The sequence below is a fragment of the Helianthus annuus genome, chromosome 13 (genome assembly GCF_002127325.2).
Source record: "Helianthus annuus cultivar XRQ/B chromosome 13, HanXRQr2.0-SUNRISE, whole genome shotgun sequence".
Classification (NCBI taxonomy): Eukaryota; Viridiplantae; Streptophyta; class Magnoliopsida; order Asterales; family Asteraceae; genus Helianthus; species Helianthus annuus.
This window is the reverse complement of record NC_035445.2, coordinates 88322152-88337545: the sequence shown is the minus strand read 5'-3', so window position 1 is coordinate 88337545 and position 15394 is coordinate 88322152. Positions and strand designations below refer to the sequence as shown.

The following is a 15394-nucleotide window of genomic DNA, read 5'->3' as shown; positions in this document are numbered from 1 at the left end:
CTTCTTATGAAAGCACAACATGTTAACCAGTTTATCCTCCTACTAGGAGCTGATAAAATTGTTAACTTAATTATTGTTATACACTCGTTTAAAACGGCCCAAACAGTTTAAAGCGACCCAAACACGCTATAATGTTTGGGCCAAACAGCCCACAACGTTTTAAAACAAATCATGAGAATACATTCGTTGCAGTCCACAATGTTTGGGCCAAATAGCCCACAACGTCTTGAAATACATTCGTTGCAGTCCACAATTGGGCCAAAGAGCCCACAATTGACAGCCAACTTTTATAACAGCCCAAATGGTTTTCGTTGCAGTCAAGTACCGCCATTTTCATTGCAGTGGACAAAATTTTATAACATCCAAAATTTTATAAGATCCAAAATATTTTTTTATATTAATATGATAAATATTAAACATAAACATAAAAAATTAAACAAAACATACTAAAAAAAAACTAAAACCAAATCCTAATTGCCTCCCACTCCGAGACATGCTTGAAATCATGTCCCTCGTCATGACGGTAGTTGATCAGCGCCACCGCCTTCTGATCATCCTCAACAAGGTCCGGTCAAACCTCTCACATTCCAACCGCACCACCCGAAACCTGGACGATAAGGCGTCGACGCTCCGGTTATGGTCCGGACCACGAAGCTGGGCAAAAATCTGTTGAACCCGAACCCAAAGGCCCCCCTGTCCGCGTGGTGGAGGATTGGTCACTGCCTCCTCCCATGCTTCGCACAAAGCGATGTCGTCAACGTCGGTCCAAGAATTTGCCATGTGAACGGAAACGGAGTCGGATAAGGATTGTATTCAAAACGGTGAAGAGTTTTTTAACGGGGACGGCGTGGTGAAATGGGTGGTGAGGGTTTATATAGTGGGTAATATTGGAAACGGGTAGCTGTTACGTGGGAAGTTGGAACGACAACGGGTGTTATGTAATTATTAATTTTTTTTTTCCGTTAACTTGTTAAGTGAACAGCCCATATAAAAGCCCAAAACAGAATTAAAATTATTAAAAGTGAACGGCCCAAACACATAAACAGCCCAAAAAAATTAAAACACGTAATTATTATTATTACTTAATACAAATTACATAAAAGATATAACATCTAAAAAATACAAACATAACTTCGCCAAACCGGTGATTCAATTTCATCCACAGAAATTCTCATCGGGACCCTTTCTCATAACCGCATAAACGGCTAGTAGAGAAAAAAGCTCGGTCTCCAAGAAAGCAGTCTTCAGATAACAACATAACTTCACCAAACAGCTGCTTAGAACTTAGAACCTCCCCGAGAGCAAACTGGACAGCAAATTGAAAGTTTGGAGTTAATCAAATCTCTTCTTCTGGAATTCGAGTCAAAACGCTTGTAGCAATGATAAAGATGCGTCTTTTGCTCGATAGTTCCATCCACACTCACTGGGTAAGTAGAGGTGGCATTTCTGAAGAGAAAGACACTCCAATATGAGAAATAATATCAAAACCGAATTTGATAACTAAAGCCCAGGAACACGTCTTTTGCACTATCTGATTCGTGTGATTTCATAAATATTTCATGCCTTTGATACACGAAAACATCTATGACAATCAAATGAAGAAAGCAAGATAACATTTTCTATGAGATTTAAGTGTGGTAGAGGGATTCGTTTAACAAGCACACAAAAAAAAACAAGTGGGTAAATATATATTGGGGTATATATTGGGAACAGACGGTCAAACGGCTCGAAAAACACGTTGACCCGGCTCGAACAACACGTTGAACCGTCATTAGACAGCTGTACCGGCTCGGATCCAGTGAAAACGGCTCTGAGCAGTTGAAACGGCTCGAACCATAGATTGAAACGGCCCGGAGCAGCTGTACCGGCTCGGAGCCAGCTGAAACAGCTCGGAGCAGTTGAGACGGCACAAACAGTTAAGCGAAACGGCTCGGCCCCAGCTGTAACGGCTCGGCTGGCAGAAGTGGGGTCCATGCGTGTACGGTAACGGCTCGGCTACATCCTAAGAACACGGCTTGGCTAAGATCTTTCCACAATGTCGGACACGTGGCGTTGACTGCATGATTCTCAAGCCGTTACAGGCTATGTCGGACACGTGTCAAACAACAATTGGCTGGCCGTTAACCCAAAATCTTGTGCCGTTTCAGCAGATTGAAACGGCTCGTCGAGGGGTGTCAGATGGCCAAAATTGCAAAAACAGCGTTGCAGTGGCCAGTTTCGTGATTTCCCCTACATTTAATATTATCACTATAAAAAATATATCAAATAACTACAGTATATATGAAATAAAATATCTATATGTATAAAAAATGAATGTATCATATACATATATACATATTTAAAAATATAAAAGAAATTATACCGGATATATAATCAGGTAAACGGGTACGCTTTATCAGGTAATCGAGTCGGGTAAACATGTATATCACCAAATCCCAAATCCGTCTCAAACTAGATTATCCAACCGCAAACCCGTCCCAAATGCGTCGGGTTTCAAGTTTACTCATCGGATTCGATTCCCTCCCTAGCAAAAACTTACAATTTTAATTTAGGGACAATAATAATTAAAATAGAAAAAGAAAACCGGCCAAGGTCATGTCAATTGTCAAGTTGTCCAACGTTAATTTTATCGATAACTAATTTATTTATTAAATATAATTAAATATAAATATAATTACAAACACAACCTTAAAATAATTATAATATAATATAAGATTTTCAGATAAAGCTTCAACCATCACAATCTTCACTTATGTTCCTTAACACACAAGAAACGACAATGACACATGATCATCACTTCTAATCTTAACTCTAGCTACTACAACATATGTGCTAAATCCTTCTAAATCAAAATCAAAATCTACTTCTATTTCCTTTCTTGAATACCAGCCGTCGTGTTCTTCAATATCTGCACATAACAACAACAACAACAATCCAATGAAGATCTTCGACAAAACATACATAAATAAATACATATATACATACATGTCTAAGCATTTGGTTCTCATTTTGCAAAGTAGACAAACGCTCATCAAGCTCCGAGTTCTTCTTCTCCAACTCTTTAACTCGTACTTCCAACTCATTCAAGTATGCCTTCTTTCTTTCTCTTGCTTGTTGCGCAGACACTCGGTTCCGTAACAACCTGTTTAATATCCCATGCAAAATTTTAATAAGATTTTCATGCAGCGGGTGTCACTGGAAGCAACCTCTCTATTTATATGGTTAGAGGTAAAATTGTCTACATCTTACCCACCTCAGATCTTACCTTAGCTTTGTGTAACAAATATTCTTACCTCTTCAACCGCTTGCTTTCTTTGTCAGCCGGGCTTTTCCCCTTCCTCCTTGTACTTTCCATCGCGCTTTGAACCCGTTCGGGATGCGATACCGACACCGGTTCCCTGCCTGTTCCTGATGCTCCGACGGCTTCGGGTTCTCCGCCTATCTCCGGCACCTTTCTGATCTCATCATCACTCTCCATACCTATTAGTACACATTACTTAAACCTATTTAGAAAAAAGGATTCAAATGACAAATCGATCAAATTTAACATGCCAATTAGATTAAACCCATAAACGAGCCGAGCAGAGCCAGATTTGGCCCAGGCTCGGCTCGCTTATTTTAACGAGCTAAATTATTGAGCTCACGCCCGATCGTCAACTCGGCTTGGCTTGTTTATCAAAGGCTCAAAGCAAAGCTGAAAAGTGGAGCTCGAGCTCTGCTGGTACAAAGCTCGAGCCCCAATGGTTTATTTTTTCTTCAAATTTTTTTTTTTTTTTGTATTCTTTCTTACATTCATATATATAAATTAAAGAATTTGTAAATTATAAATATTAAAATTCAGGTTATAATTTTTATATATTAAAAGAAATATTATTAATTTAAACTCGTTTACAAATGATCAAAAAACTTTTATCAAGCAAGTTTCAAGCGAGTCACAGGCTACGAGTTTTTTTAAACATAAAAAAAAGGTTGAACCTTCTTTGACATTAACATGAAGAGCAGAGCTAGAAGATCTCTCACTACTTGACTGTAAACTCGCCGCAACGGAGCTCGTGGCCGCTTGATCCTGCATTTCTAGAGAGAGAAACTATATAAAACTTCTAGAGAGATAAAATAAAATAATATTGTGTTTTTCAACGGGGAAGAAGAGTGAAAGAGGGCGGGAGGATATTGGTGGCAGAGAGAGAAAGTGAAGGGAATATTAGCCGTTGGATGATGGTAAATCGGACGGTTAAGAAAGTAAGAACGTGGAAGCATGGTGAGCCACAATGTGTATGTGTAATCCAAAGGTGGGTAGAGGGGATACGTGGAGGGAAGTGTGACCTTAAGATGGTGGCATGACTGGACGGCTGTGATTGGTTAGGAGTGGTGGGGGCCCATGTTGCCACATTATTCTATGTGCTCTTTGTACGGGAATATGGGAATGGGATCAAATACAAACACTTAAGTTTGTAAGAACCATAAGAACCAATACATAATTGACAAGTGTCCATCAATAAAAAATTAGTTTAGGGGTAATTTAGACTTTTTGACCATATTTATTTATAACTAATTAAAAATAATTACAAAAAATATAATCAGCACAACACTATATAATTAGCACAACATCATTAATCGTTCTTCATTATCAGCACATCGTCCTCGAATCGTTCTCCATTATCAACATAAACGACATTAGCACAACATCTTCAATCGTTCTCCATTATCAGCACACCAGATGTGCTGATTATATCTACTTTTGGTGTTTGTTTGTATTATTTTGTAATTAACACATAATCAGCACCTTATTAGCACAAATATAAAACACCTTTTGTTAACTTTTTTTAAAAAACACTTTTATAAATACAAAAAGGTATAGCAATATGGTACTCATATTAAAGATAAAAAAATACTTGATTTTATGGTATATATTTTTTAAAAAAATAATGAAGTATATAAAAGTTATTTTAGTTTAAAAAACCTTGGTGGAATTTGTATTTAATCGAAAATGGTCAAATGACTAGCAATTTTACAAAATTACCCCTAATTTGTTAGTAGTAATTTTTAATTATAAGAGTTTTATTTATAATCAATATCAACCCTTGATTTAAATTAACAATGGTTCAGATCTGTTCTTACGGTTCTTATAATTAGCACTGTTTGTACAGGATCTCAACCCCGGGAATATGATCACAAAAGATGGTGATTTGAAACGGAGGAATTCACAACAATTAGGGATGGCAAAAATATCCGAGCCCGACGGATATACCCGAAACCCGATACAAATGGGACGGGTATACCCGATACCTGACGGGTATTGAGCCGGGTATGGGATTATTTTTAAAAATTTTCGTGGGTATGGGTCGGGTATGGGATTAGGTGATATCCGACCCGATTACCCGAAACCACATACCCGTTTACCCGAACTATATACCCGATCATATACCCGAAGTTTTTAATTTATATTTTTATTTTCCATTAACCCTTATCTATTAGTGATTTATTTTAGTATGTTCATAATGTGAAAAAATAAATTTTCTTTTAGCATATGTATTTAATGACAGTATTTATATTTTGTATGTTGTGAAGTATATACATATAAGTGTATAAATATTATAAAGTTATTATTAGTTTATGATAAAATTTATATGTATGAAATGTATATTTTTAATTTATAATTGTTGTTGCATAAATAAAATTATATAATAATTATAATAGTAAAAAATGTATTTGTAAATCTCAATGTATATCTTTTAACAAACTAATGGGTATACCCGATATCCGCGGGTATACCCGGTATCCGACGGGTAATTACCCGACAAATACCCGACGGGTATTGGGTCGGGTATGGGACACGATTTTACAACCGGGTATGGGTATGGGATTACTAACACCCGACCCAAACCCGACCCATTGCCATCCCTAACAACAATGACTATGTTTCAAGTTTGAAGTTTGAACTAATTTTTTTTTAGTAAATTATAATTTTGTCATGTGTTATATCAATTTACTCTTTTAGTCAATTTTTCTTTTAACATCTGAGCTACAAACATTTTTTTTTCTAACTTTTTTGGCCCCTAACACTAACCCTATCCATTAAATGTTAGGGTCAAAAGGGTTAGAAAAAAAGACATTAAGGGCCAAAAAGGTTAGAAAAAAAAGTTGGAGGTTCAAATGTTTAAAAAAATTAGCTAAAAGAGTAAAAGTGATATAATCACAAGGGCCATAATCGTAATTTACTCCCTTTTTTATAGTTGATAAGACATGTGACAATTAAATATGTAAATATCTTTGTATTCCCACATTAGTCATATGATATATGATAACTAGTATGTGTTTATCATGTTTGATATATCTTTGTTTTAAATGTTTGTTTATTTATAGTTTATTATAATTGTACATACTAAGGGTATTTGTAGGGATGGGCTTTTTTCCTAAATATCCGTACTCGTACCCGTACTGATTTTAGGTATTTGGTACATGTATCGGTACTCAATTTTATTGCTTTTGGTGTTCGGTACTTTCAGTATTGGTACGGGTAAACATGGGTACTGGTACCAACTATGTATACCTTTAAAAGGCTTTTTGTATTATGTTTTATTTCATATTATGGTATTTATAGTGTACTCGTATTGATTTTATCTATATGGTACCCATATCGTATTGGTACTCGTACCAATTTTACCTATTTGGTACTCATACTATATTGGTACTCATGTCAATTTTTACCTATTTAGTACTCATACAAGTGCTCAAAAAGTAAATAAAAACAAAATGGTACCAAGCGGGTACTGTACCGAAAATACCCGTACCAGTACACGTACCCGTACCGTACCCATATATTCGGTACGGCATTTGGTATCTAGTTTTGTTCAAATTCGGTACCGGTATTTTCGGTACTGATATGGGTACTGGTACGGGTACTGTACCAATCTCATCCCTAGGTATTTGGTGTTTTTTAAGCTTGTAGCAAGCTCACATCTTGCCGCATCCATGTAACCGCTTGCTTCTCTTGCCGTAAGAGACGGTGTGTATTTGCTTTACTTGCTTACTTACTGATGCCTCGCTCATTTGGTTAATTATTATTTATTATTATTTCTCGGCAAGTGGAGCATACCATCAAAACACCTAGCTTCACTTGCCAAATGCCACATAGATACCACCTAGGACCAATTTTACTTGTTTCACTTGATAAATTGGTTTTGTTTCACAACACCTATGTACCAACTGGTTGATGCGAGTTCAAGCCACAACCAGATCAGACTTTTGAGGTTGGTACATAGGTGTTGTGAAAATAAATTGGCAGCCTCAAAGAAGGCCCTAGCGAACCATGGATCGAATTTTAATGGTGATAGCTTGTGAGAGCCTCTAGTATGCATGCACCTGTAAATACCTGCACACTAAACACAACCAGCGTAAACCCGAAAAATAACAAACTAAACTATCAAAGATAACACACGTTGCGCACTACTCCCCGGCAACGACGCCAAAATTTGACGTGAGGTCGAAATCTCAATCAAATTTTAATCCAATTACTACTGATAGTTAGCGGTAAATGGGTATCGAACACAGAGAGTTTGTGGAATATGCGTTATCTAAGTGGTTTATCTAAATTGACTAAAATTAACTAATATTGCAAGAAAAGTAAATTCAGAATTTGGATTGTTTGTTTTTAAAAACTAAGATTAACTAATTAGATTGAAAAATAAAGGTTGGTTTTGTAAACAGTTTAGGAGAAAGCAACCATCCTAGATTTCCGGTTTCAATTGACATTCATGTTTTAATCCAACTAGAAAGAACCACATAGACATGGCTCATGTGTAGTTACTTGTTTGTGATAAAAGGGAACTAAGTACTCGGATTACAAGAATGCGAGGTTGTTACCTGATGACCAATTAATCAATTTCCAACCCTAATCCCTCCCATGATATCTCGATTGCCATCGGCACCAAGAACTTATGGTTTAGACTATGATCAAAGCATAAATTAACAATTTACAAACAAGCATCAACACACCATAATAAACAAACAAACATTGCAAGTCTATTATTCTAGAAATACGGATAAAAACACAAATGTCTTAAGCAAACCTTCAATCTAGTGATCACCATAAGTTTAGCCACTCATGCCTTGGTACATCATCATCACACAAATATTAATGTTTATATCAATCGAAAACACAAACCAAATGTTAGAAATTGTTTTTATTTCCAAGAAGAACAAGCCAAATTCGCCTAGAAACTGCCCTCAAAACGGTTCACAATGATTAAATCATGAAAAGACACCACAAAACTCCTTAAAAGTAGGAGTTATACTTTTCACGCCAGGCTCCACCGTAAGCTACGGTGGCCATCGTAGCTTACGGTTGCTTGAAATGGCCTACGGTGGCATGAAACTGTCTTACGACATCAATTTTTGTTAGGGTCTACCGTAAGCTACGGTAGGCTTCAGCATGAAATTTTGTTTTCAGCATAACTTTTTCGTTTCAACTCCGTTTTCTTCACCGTTTTTGCCTATGTTCTCATAATTTCGTCCTCTATCATGCTATCTTCTTAATTCTTCAATTCCAATAAATTTTTTTCTTCAATTATGCTCCATCTTTCAATCTCCAATTCAGCCGCGCCTATTCCGAAGCTTTATTTCCACAGTTTTAGCCTCCGAATGTACCTGAAACACAAGCAAACGTAGTCATCTACTTCTCGACAATTACTCGACTAAATGTAGGATTAAAATACCATTTATAGCACTTAAGGGTCGTCCAACGGACCACCCGTCAATCATCTATGGATCGTTGGTAGGTATGCAAAGTCACGTTGTTTTAAGAATGTCAACATGAATAGCCTAGATTGTGAATACCGTGCCAACAAAAGAGCATGGATGACTGGGTTACTTTTCGAAGAATATAAACACAGACTAAATAATTCTCCTATATATTAATTTACGAATGAAATGAACAGTAAACAAACTGTAATATAATAAAATATTATATATGGTTTTTTAATAGTTTTATTATCTTAGTATTATAATAATTGTTATCCCCTTTACTTTTTAAGTCTGATAAGCTTGGTGTTAACCGGTACTTGTATCAAAAATACCGGTTTGTTATCGGTACATGAAGGTACAAACCAGCACCAGCCTGGTACATAAAACGCTAAAAGTTGGTACCAGTTTGAGTTTGATAATCTTTTAGTTCGAGAAATTTGGTATTGTTACCCAGTACCATTTGCTCATCACTAATCACGGGTACCGTACGAACACCAACGGTATCGTACAACTTTTTTTAGTTTCAGGGGTAGGGATGAGCTCGGTGCCAACTGATACCGAATCGGTATTGGTACCGAAAATACCGGTTACATTATCGGTATATGAAGGTAAAAACCGGTAGCGAACCGGTACTAGGAACGCCAAAAGTCACTACTGAACTGGTACTTGGGATCTTTCGGTTCAGAAAATTCGGCACCGGTACCCATTACTATTTGCTCATCTCTGACTACGGGCTTCTACCGAACAACATCATTACCATACAACTTTTTTAGTTGATTTTCTTTCGGTTATTTTTTAGTTTTTTTTATACATTTTCTTTTTAGTTGACTACGGGCTCGTAGTGATTTCAAACACATATAAACACAGACTAAATAACAAAAAAGTTCGCCGCAACACGGGGACGGTTGTTATAACTAGTTTTACAATCAAATTCCTTGAAAATGTAACTTGACTACTAAGAACATTCTAAAAAAACTTTTAAATGTTTGCATAAAATTTTAATAAAAAACACATTTTCATGTGTGAACCATATTATAAGTTATGTGTATTCACCTAAACCACAAAGAAAGATTCCACACTCTAGCCTTTCTCTGCTGCACATTTGGTCACCTATTGACCAACATTTAATCATTACTATAGTTCTAAGATTAACACCATACATTTCATTATTCACTCAATAACATAAACTTGCTCTAACCCTTGTTTGTTAATTTACAATACATTCATCCGTTAATCCATTTGCCATGGAATCACCAATTATGTTTGAAAAAAAATGATTTTCGGTTAATTTTTCCTGTTTCGGTCCACTTGATCAATCGTCGTCATCTTCGAAACTTCGACCCAACTAAAACACCATTATTTACTTGACCATCAGGTCAAGTTAAAACCCAAATCTCAAATCTTTTGAAATCAGGATCTTAAAGTATTATTTCAAATCATTTTTACAGTGATTATGATTATTTAGAGAAAAGTTCCTGAATAGTCCCTGTGGTTTGCTCCGTTTTCACCTATAGTCCCTACACTTCTAAAATTAAAACTATAGTCCCCAACTTTCGTACATTCATTCTCGAATAGTCCCTGAAATGGATGGAGATTAGGTTTTGATGTTAAGTGACTGTGAAATGACTAAAACGCCCTTACTATTTAAATCAAACATAAAATGTTGCGTTTATTAATTTCAAATGTGTTGATACTTGATGCATTACAAATTTAACACTTACAAATAGGGCTGTAAATGAACTGAACGAACACGAACAAGGCCATGTTCGTGTTCGTTAAGAAAATTATCATGCTCGTGAACTGTTCATGAACGCATACCGAACATAAGTTTATGTTCGTGTTCGTTCGTTAAGGAAATTCAGTTGTTCACGAACAGTTCGTGAACACTAGTTTCGAACACAAACGAACGCAAGCAAATAACAACGAATGTAAACGCACATTTAACTTGAAAATAAAAAATAAAAAACATTGTTATCCTTAAACATTGGATATAAGTAGTTAAATACAACCATCAAATGATAAATCAAAACATAAGAAGTCTACTACACGATTAAATGATAAATCAAGGTTAACTAACCTAGACATAATTATCCCTAAGAATGTTTTCGAGGGTCCAAATTTTAGCTACATTAGAAAAAGACAGGGTTTCAAGTTTACAATATGTTTAGATAAAAGATTTATTATTTGTTATTTTTAATATAATCGAACGAACGAACGAACATGAACAAATGTAAACGAACATATTACCGAACGTTCACGAGCGCAGTCGAACGAACGAAACCTGCGTTCGTGTTCGTTCGCTAAGCTAACCGTACGAAAAAATGTCCGTGCTCGTTCGTTAAGCTAATCTAACGAACATAAACGAACTTCCCTCCGAATGGTTCACGAACTGTTCGCTGAACGTTCGGTTCGTTTACAGCCCTACTTACAAAGGCGAAACCTAGATAACATATGTTAACTAGAAAAATAAAGTAGAGTATATATAACCTTCAAATGAAAATAATTAATGTTTAAAAATAAGGGTAGGGATCAATTAGGAAGTTTATATTTGCTAGGAAGTATAAGAAGCAATCTTAGCCGTTCATCTGTTATTTTTAAAATTTTGGACGCGTGGGCATTTTCGACATTTTACATTATCATATCTTCTTTCTAATACTATACTAGATTTTGTTACCTCTTCTCTTAGTTCATCAATTTCATAACAGAATTGAGATTCCTTAACCCTAAATCGTAGTCGATCGCAAATTCACCTTTTTTTCAAGCAATAATCTTGTTTCGTTCGTCAATTCGATAACGTCAATGTCTTCTGCAGACTCTGTTGGTAAGTTTAGCTTCAATTTTGAGTAATTTTTTGTTGTTTTGCCGAATTTCAATGTTTTACGTTTTATAATTCGTCTTTCTGTTATTAATATTTGATTTTTCATATGTTTTATTATTATTGTAGTATAATTTAACTTAATTTGTTCGTTTTGTTTGTTCATCAGTTATTGCGTTTTAATGAACTTGTTGCGTTTTATAATTTTATTCACATTATATGCATACAGTCTTTAAATTCGTAATTGTTCTAATATAAAGCACACAACTGTCATTGATGTACAATTTAACAGTTTTTATTGTTTTACACATTGTTTTGTTTGTTTATCATTTGTTGCGTTTTACTGAACTTATTGCGGTTTATGCTTTTAACCACATCAGATGATATACAAACTTTAAAGGTTTGTATTTTTTTCAATTTTGAATTACATATTTTAAGATTAACTCTAAAAACATGATTATATAAGAGGTATTGCGTTTTATAATTATTTTATTAATTGTTCCAGATCACATTTCCAAATGGGAGGAACGTGTATGCTTAAACAGTGGAAGAAAGTTTTACAAACCTAAAGTCAGTGGATCCATTAGACCTTCTGTTGGAATGTTTTTTAAATCATTTGATGAGGCTTTTGCGTTTTATCAGAGATATGCACTTACTGCAGGTTTTTCTGCAAGAAAAAATACCTCTTGAAAAAATGGTGGTGGTTTAGTGAAAATAAGATATATTGTGTGCTCAAAAGAAGAATTTCATGTTAGCAAAGAAATAGATTCTGGTTCAGTTGATGAGAATAGTAAAAAGATTGTTAGACGTAATAGAGGTTCAAAAAAAGTTGGATGCAATGCTCATGTGAAATTGATATTAGAGAACAATAATATGTTTAAAATATACTACTTTGAAGAAGAACATAATTATATCTTTGTTGAAGATGAAGATATTCATTTCTTGCCTGCTGCCAGAAGTATTGATTATGTTAAAGAAAGTTTTATATCTGGATTGTCTGCAATCAATATTGGATTTGTTAAAGCATTCAATATTATAAAAACAATGTATGGTGGTTTTTGTGAAGTTGGTGCTAGTAAAGTTGATTGTAAGAACTATAGAAGGGATTTGAATCTTTACATAGGAGAGTATGATGCAGAAATGGTAGTTAGGCGTCTTATTAGGAAGAAAGAATGTTCTCCTGGTTTCACATATGATTATGTTATTGGTGATGATAGAAGATTGAAAGGACTTTTCTGGGCTGATGAGCAATCAAAAACAAATTATACAGTATTTGGTGACATAGTCAGTTTTGATGCTACTTATAGATCAAACAAGTAAGTTTTTTTTTCATTTATTGCGTTATATGTCCTATTGCGTTATATACACCTTTTTTCTTTTGTTTTCTAATGTTTTTTAATTTGTTTTATGTAGATATGATTTGGTTTTTGTACCATTTACTGGGATTGATAATCATTTTAGGAATGTCACATTCGGTGGTGCATTACTTGGTTCTGAGACTGCAGATTTTTATCGATGGCTTTTAAGGTGCTTTGTTAATGCTTTTGGAAATGATCCTAAAGTTCTTGTTACTGATCAAGATGCTGCAATGAAGAGAGCTATTAAGGTTGTTCTTTCAAGAAGTAGACATAGGTTATGTATGTGGCATATATGGGAGAAATTGAAGACAAAGGTATTAAACTGCAATTTTTATATAGGTTTTTTTGTTGGGTTTTATGTATTATACAATAAGATCCCCAAACATTTTTATCAATAGAATTGCGTTTTAATATAACAACACAATAGCGTTTTATCAATAATGTATTAGTTTTATCATTTTCATAATATTGCGTTTTATTAGAAGAATAAATGAAAACATGTTATGATATTATAAACTGCAACTTTTTATATAGTTTAAATTATTGCGTTTTATGTTTAATAATTTTATTGCTTTTTATACAGGTTGGTCTTGTTTTGTCATCCAATATTGACTTTAATACAAGAATGACTCGTGTTGTTTGGAATGATACTATTATTCCAGAAGATTTTGAAACTGAGTGGCATTCAATAATGTCTACTTTTGGATTGGAAAATCATGAATGGTTAAAAGATATGTACGATCTTCGATTTGATTGGATACCCTCTTATTACCATGGAGAGAATTTGGCTGGTCTTATGCGTACTACGTCTAGATGTGAAAGCGAGAATTACTTCTTTGATCAGTTTTGTAATCCAAGATGTACACTTGTTGAATTTTTCACTCATTTTTAGACTGCAATGGATTTTCAAAGGCATGAACATGGGAGGAATGATCATGATACAAGGTATATTCAGTCTAAGACCTGGAGTGACTTTGTATTGGAGAAACAAGCATCAGAAATATATACCAAAACAATTTTTAAAGATATTCATATTGAAATTTATGTTGCCATTACAAAGTGTATGTCAAAGTCTCATGATACTGTGGGTGATGTTCAATATTATGAAATAAAGGATTTCAAACAGCCATGCACATCTTTATTCAAGGTATTTTTTAAATTAATATTGTTTTAAACATCTATTGCGTTTTATTTTTTCCACCATTTGTTGCGTTTTATCATAAAGTGTATTGCGTTTTAACATTATATGATCATATACTAAATTTCTTTATTATATTTATTATTCATTGTTTTTTATATTACATTTCATTAATAAATTTTATATAGTTTTTTAATTTTATTTACAGGTTGAATACAGTAAACAAGAAGATGGTTTAAGTATAAGTTGTACTTGCAAACGGTTTGAACAATTTGGTATATTGTGCCGGCATATATTTTATGTTCTACGGTATGATTGTCACACCCCAACCAATGGCGGAAACATCGGGATGAGACGAAGTGTGAAGATTGCTCGAGACATCATAACGCTAATAATTGTGACAAGTATTTAAATAATCGTTTCATTTCATTTCTAAAGAATCTAGTACAAGGTTTTGAAACAAAGTACAACAACATGAATAATAAAATGATACAATACAAATACAGTTCTTTCTAAGTGTGTATCTAAGCATCCTACTAGATTCCATGCATCGTCAACATCCACCTGTAACATGTTAAAATAAAGTTCAATGCAAAAGCAAAGGCGAGTATACAAGTTTGATACGTACATAGCAAAAGATAAGTTTGAACAATTTCTCATAGCAAGCATGTGATTCAAGATGAACATTTAAATATGGTATGTGTCTAACATATCAAACCAAGGAAACGCAATATGCTCATGACATAACCGAAGATAAAGAGGCGGGTCGTTAATCCTATAGCGCTACATATGTCACGGTTTGGCTCGTACGAAGTTAATGATAAATTCAACACATAAGATAAATCCAAGTTTAAAGCATCAAGCCATCACGTATACAAGCATGTTATAGGAATGTTCATGTGTTTAAGCAAAATGTTCATGTGTAAGTTTGTTGATAGATAAACATGTTACACCCCAAAAGTGATAAAAGTAAAAAGGGGGAATACGAGTATACTCACATTAGTTGCGTTTGGAGATTCCTTGAAATAACGCACCATTAAAGATGGAGAATTCCAAGAGTATGGGAACGATTATCCTAAATATTTACAATAACACATAACGACCTAGTTAATATTTATATTAAAATTTTCTAATATTTATTGTTTACAACTTGCTTATTTACATATTATAATTTATCTCATTATAACCCTTTAATGTTTAAGAAAGTTTAAAATAAATTGTTAATTACTTGTGGTAGTTATTATACGTTTAAGAGGGACAATAAAATAAATAAAATAAAAATAAAAAGAAACTGTTAATCAACCATCTTCTCTTACAAAACAACAGCAACGATTTTTTATA

At 34.2% G+C, this 15394-nt stretch overlaps 2 protein-coding genes across 3 annotated transcripts; one reads left to right on the top strand and one right to left on the bottom strand.

The window, feature by feature from the left end:
- Positions 1-2688: 2688 nt before the first annotated feature.
- Positions 2689-4142, bottom strand: LOC110898577 (transcription factor HY5). 2 transcript variants are annotated; one of them, XM_022145375.2, is made up of 4 exons: positions 3976-4142; positions 3294-3480; positions 2986-3142; positions 2689-2908 (listed from the first exon to the last, which is right to left on the bottom strand). In XM_022145375.2, the coding sequence occupies exons 1-4, from the start codon at positions 4070-4072 to the stop codon at positions 2867-2869; spliced, it is 483 nt and encodes a 160-aa protein (XP_022001067.1). In that variant the 5' UTR covers positions 4073-4142; the 3' UTR covers positions 2689-2866. The 2 variants fall into 2 exon arrangements, with proteins under 2 accessions (XP_022001067.1, XP_022001066.1); XM_022145374.2 differs by having other exon boundaries at positions 2689-3142.
- A 7399-nt stretch (positions 4143-11541) lies between these two features.
- On the top strand, positions 11542-13807 carry LOC110901266 (protein FAR1-RELATED SEQUENCE 5-like). Its single transcript, XM_022148104.2, has 5 exons — positions 11542-11563; positions 12063-12218; positions 12300-12873; positions 12971-13229; positions 13499-13807. The coding sequence occupies exons 1-5, from the start codon at positions 11542-11544 to the stop codon at positions 13805-13807; spliced, it is 1320 nt and encodes a 439-aa protein (XP_022003796.2).
- Positions 13808-15394: the final 1587 nt, after the last annotated feature.

Excerpts from the sequence above, each read along its gene's own strand:
- LOC110898577 (XM_022145374.2), bottom strand. The coding sequence starts at position 4,072 with ATGCAGGATCAAGCGGCCACGAGCTCCGTTGCGGCGAGTTTACAGTCA. Across the intron at positions 3,481-3,975 it reads TCATGTTAATGTCAAAGAAG|GTATGGAGAGTGATGATGAG; the intron begins GTTCAACCTTTT and ends GTGTACTAATAG. Across the intron at positions 3,143-3,293 it reads GAAAGCAAGCGGTTGAAGAG|GTTGTTACGGAACCGAGTGT; the intron begins GTAAGAATATTT and ends GATATTAAACAG.
- LOC110901266 (XM_022148104.2), top strand. The coding sequence starts at position 11,542 with ATGTCTTCTGCAGACTCTGTTG. Across the intron at positions 12,219-12,299 it reads GAGATATGCACTTACTGCAG|AATTTCATGTTAGCAAAGAA; the intron begins GTTTTTCTGCAA and ends GCTCAAAAGAAG. Across the intron at positions 12,874-12,970 it reads GCTACTTATAGATCAAACAA|ATATGATTTGGTTTTTGTAC; the intron begins GTAAGTTTTTTT and ends TGTTTTATGTAG.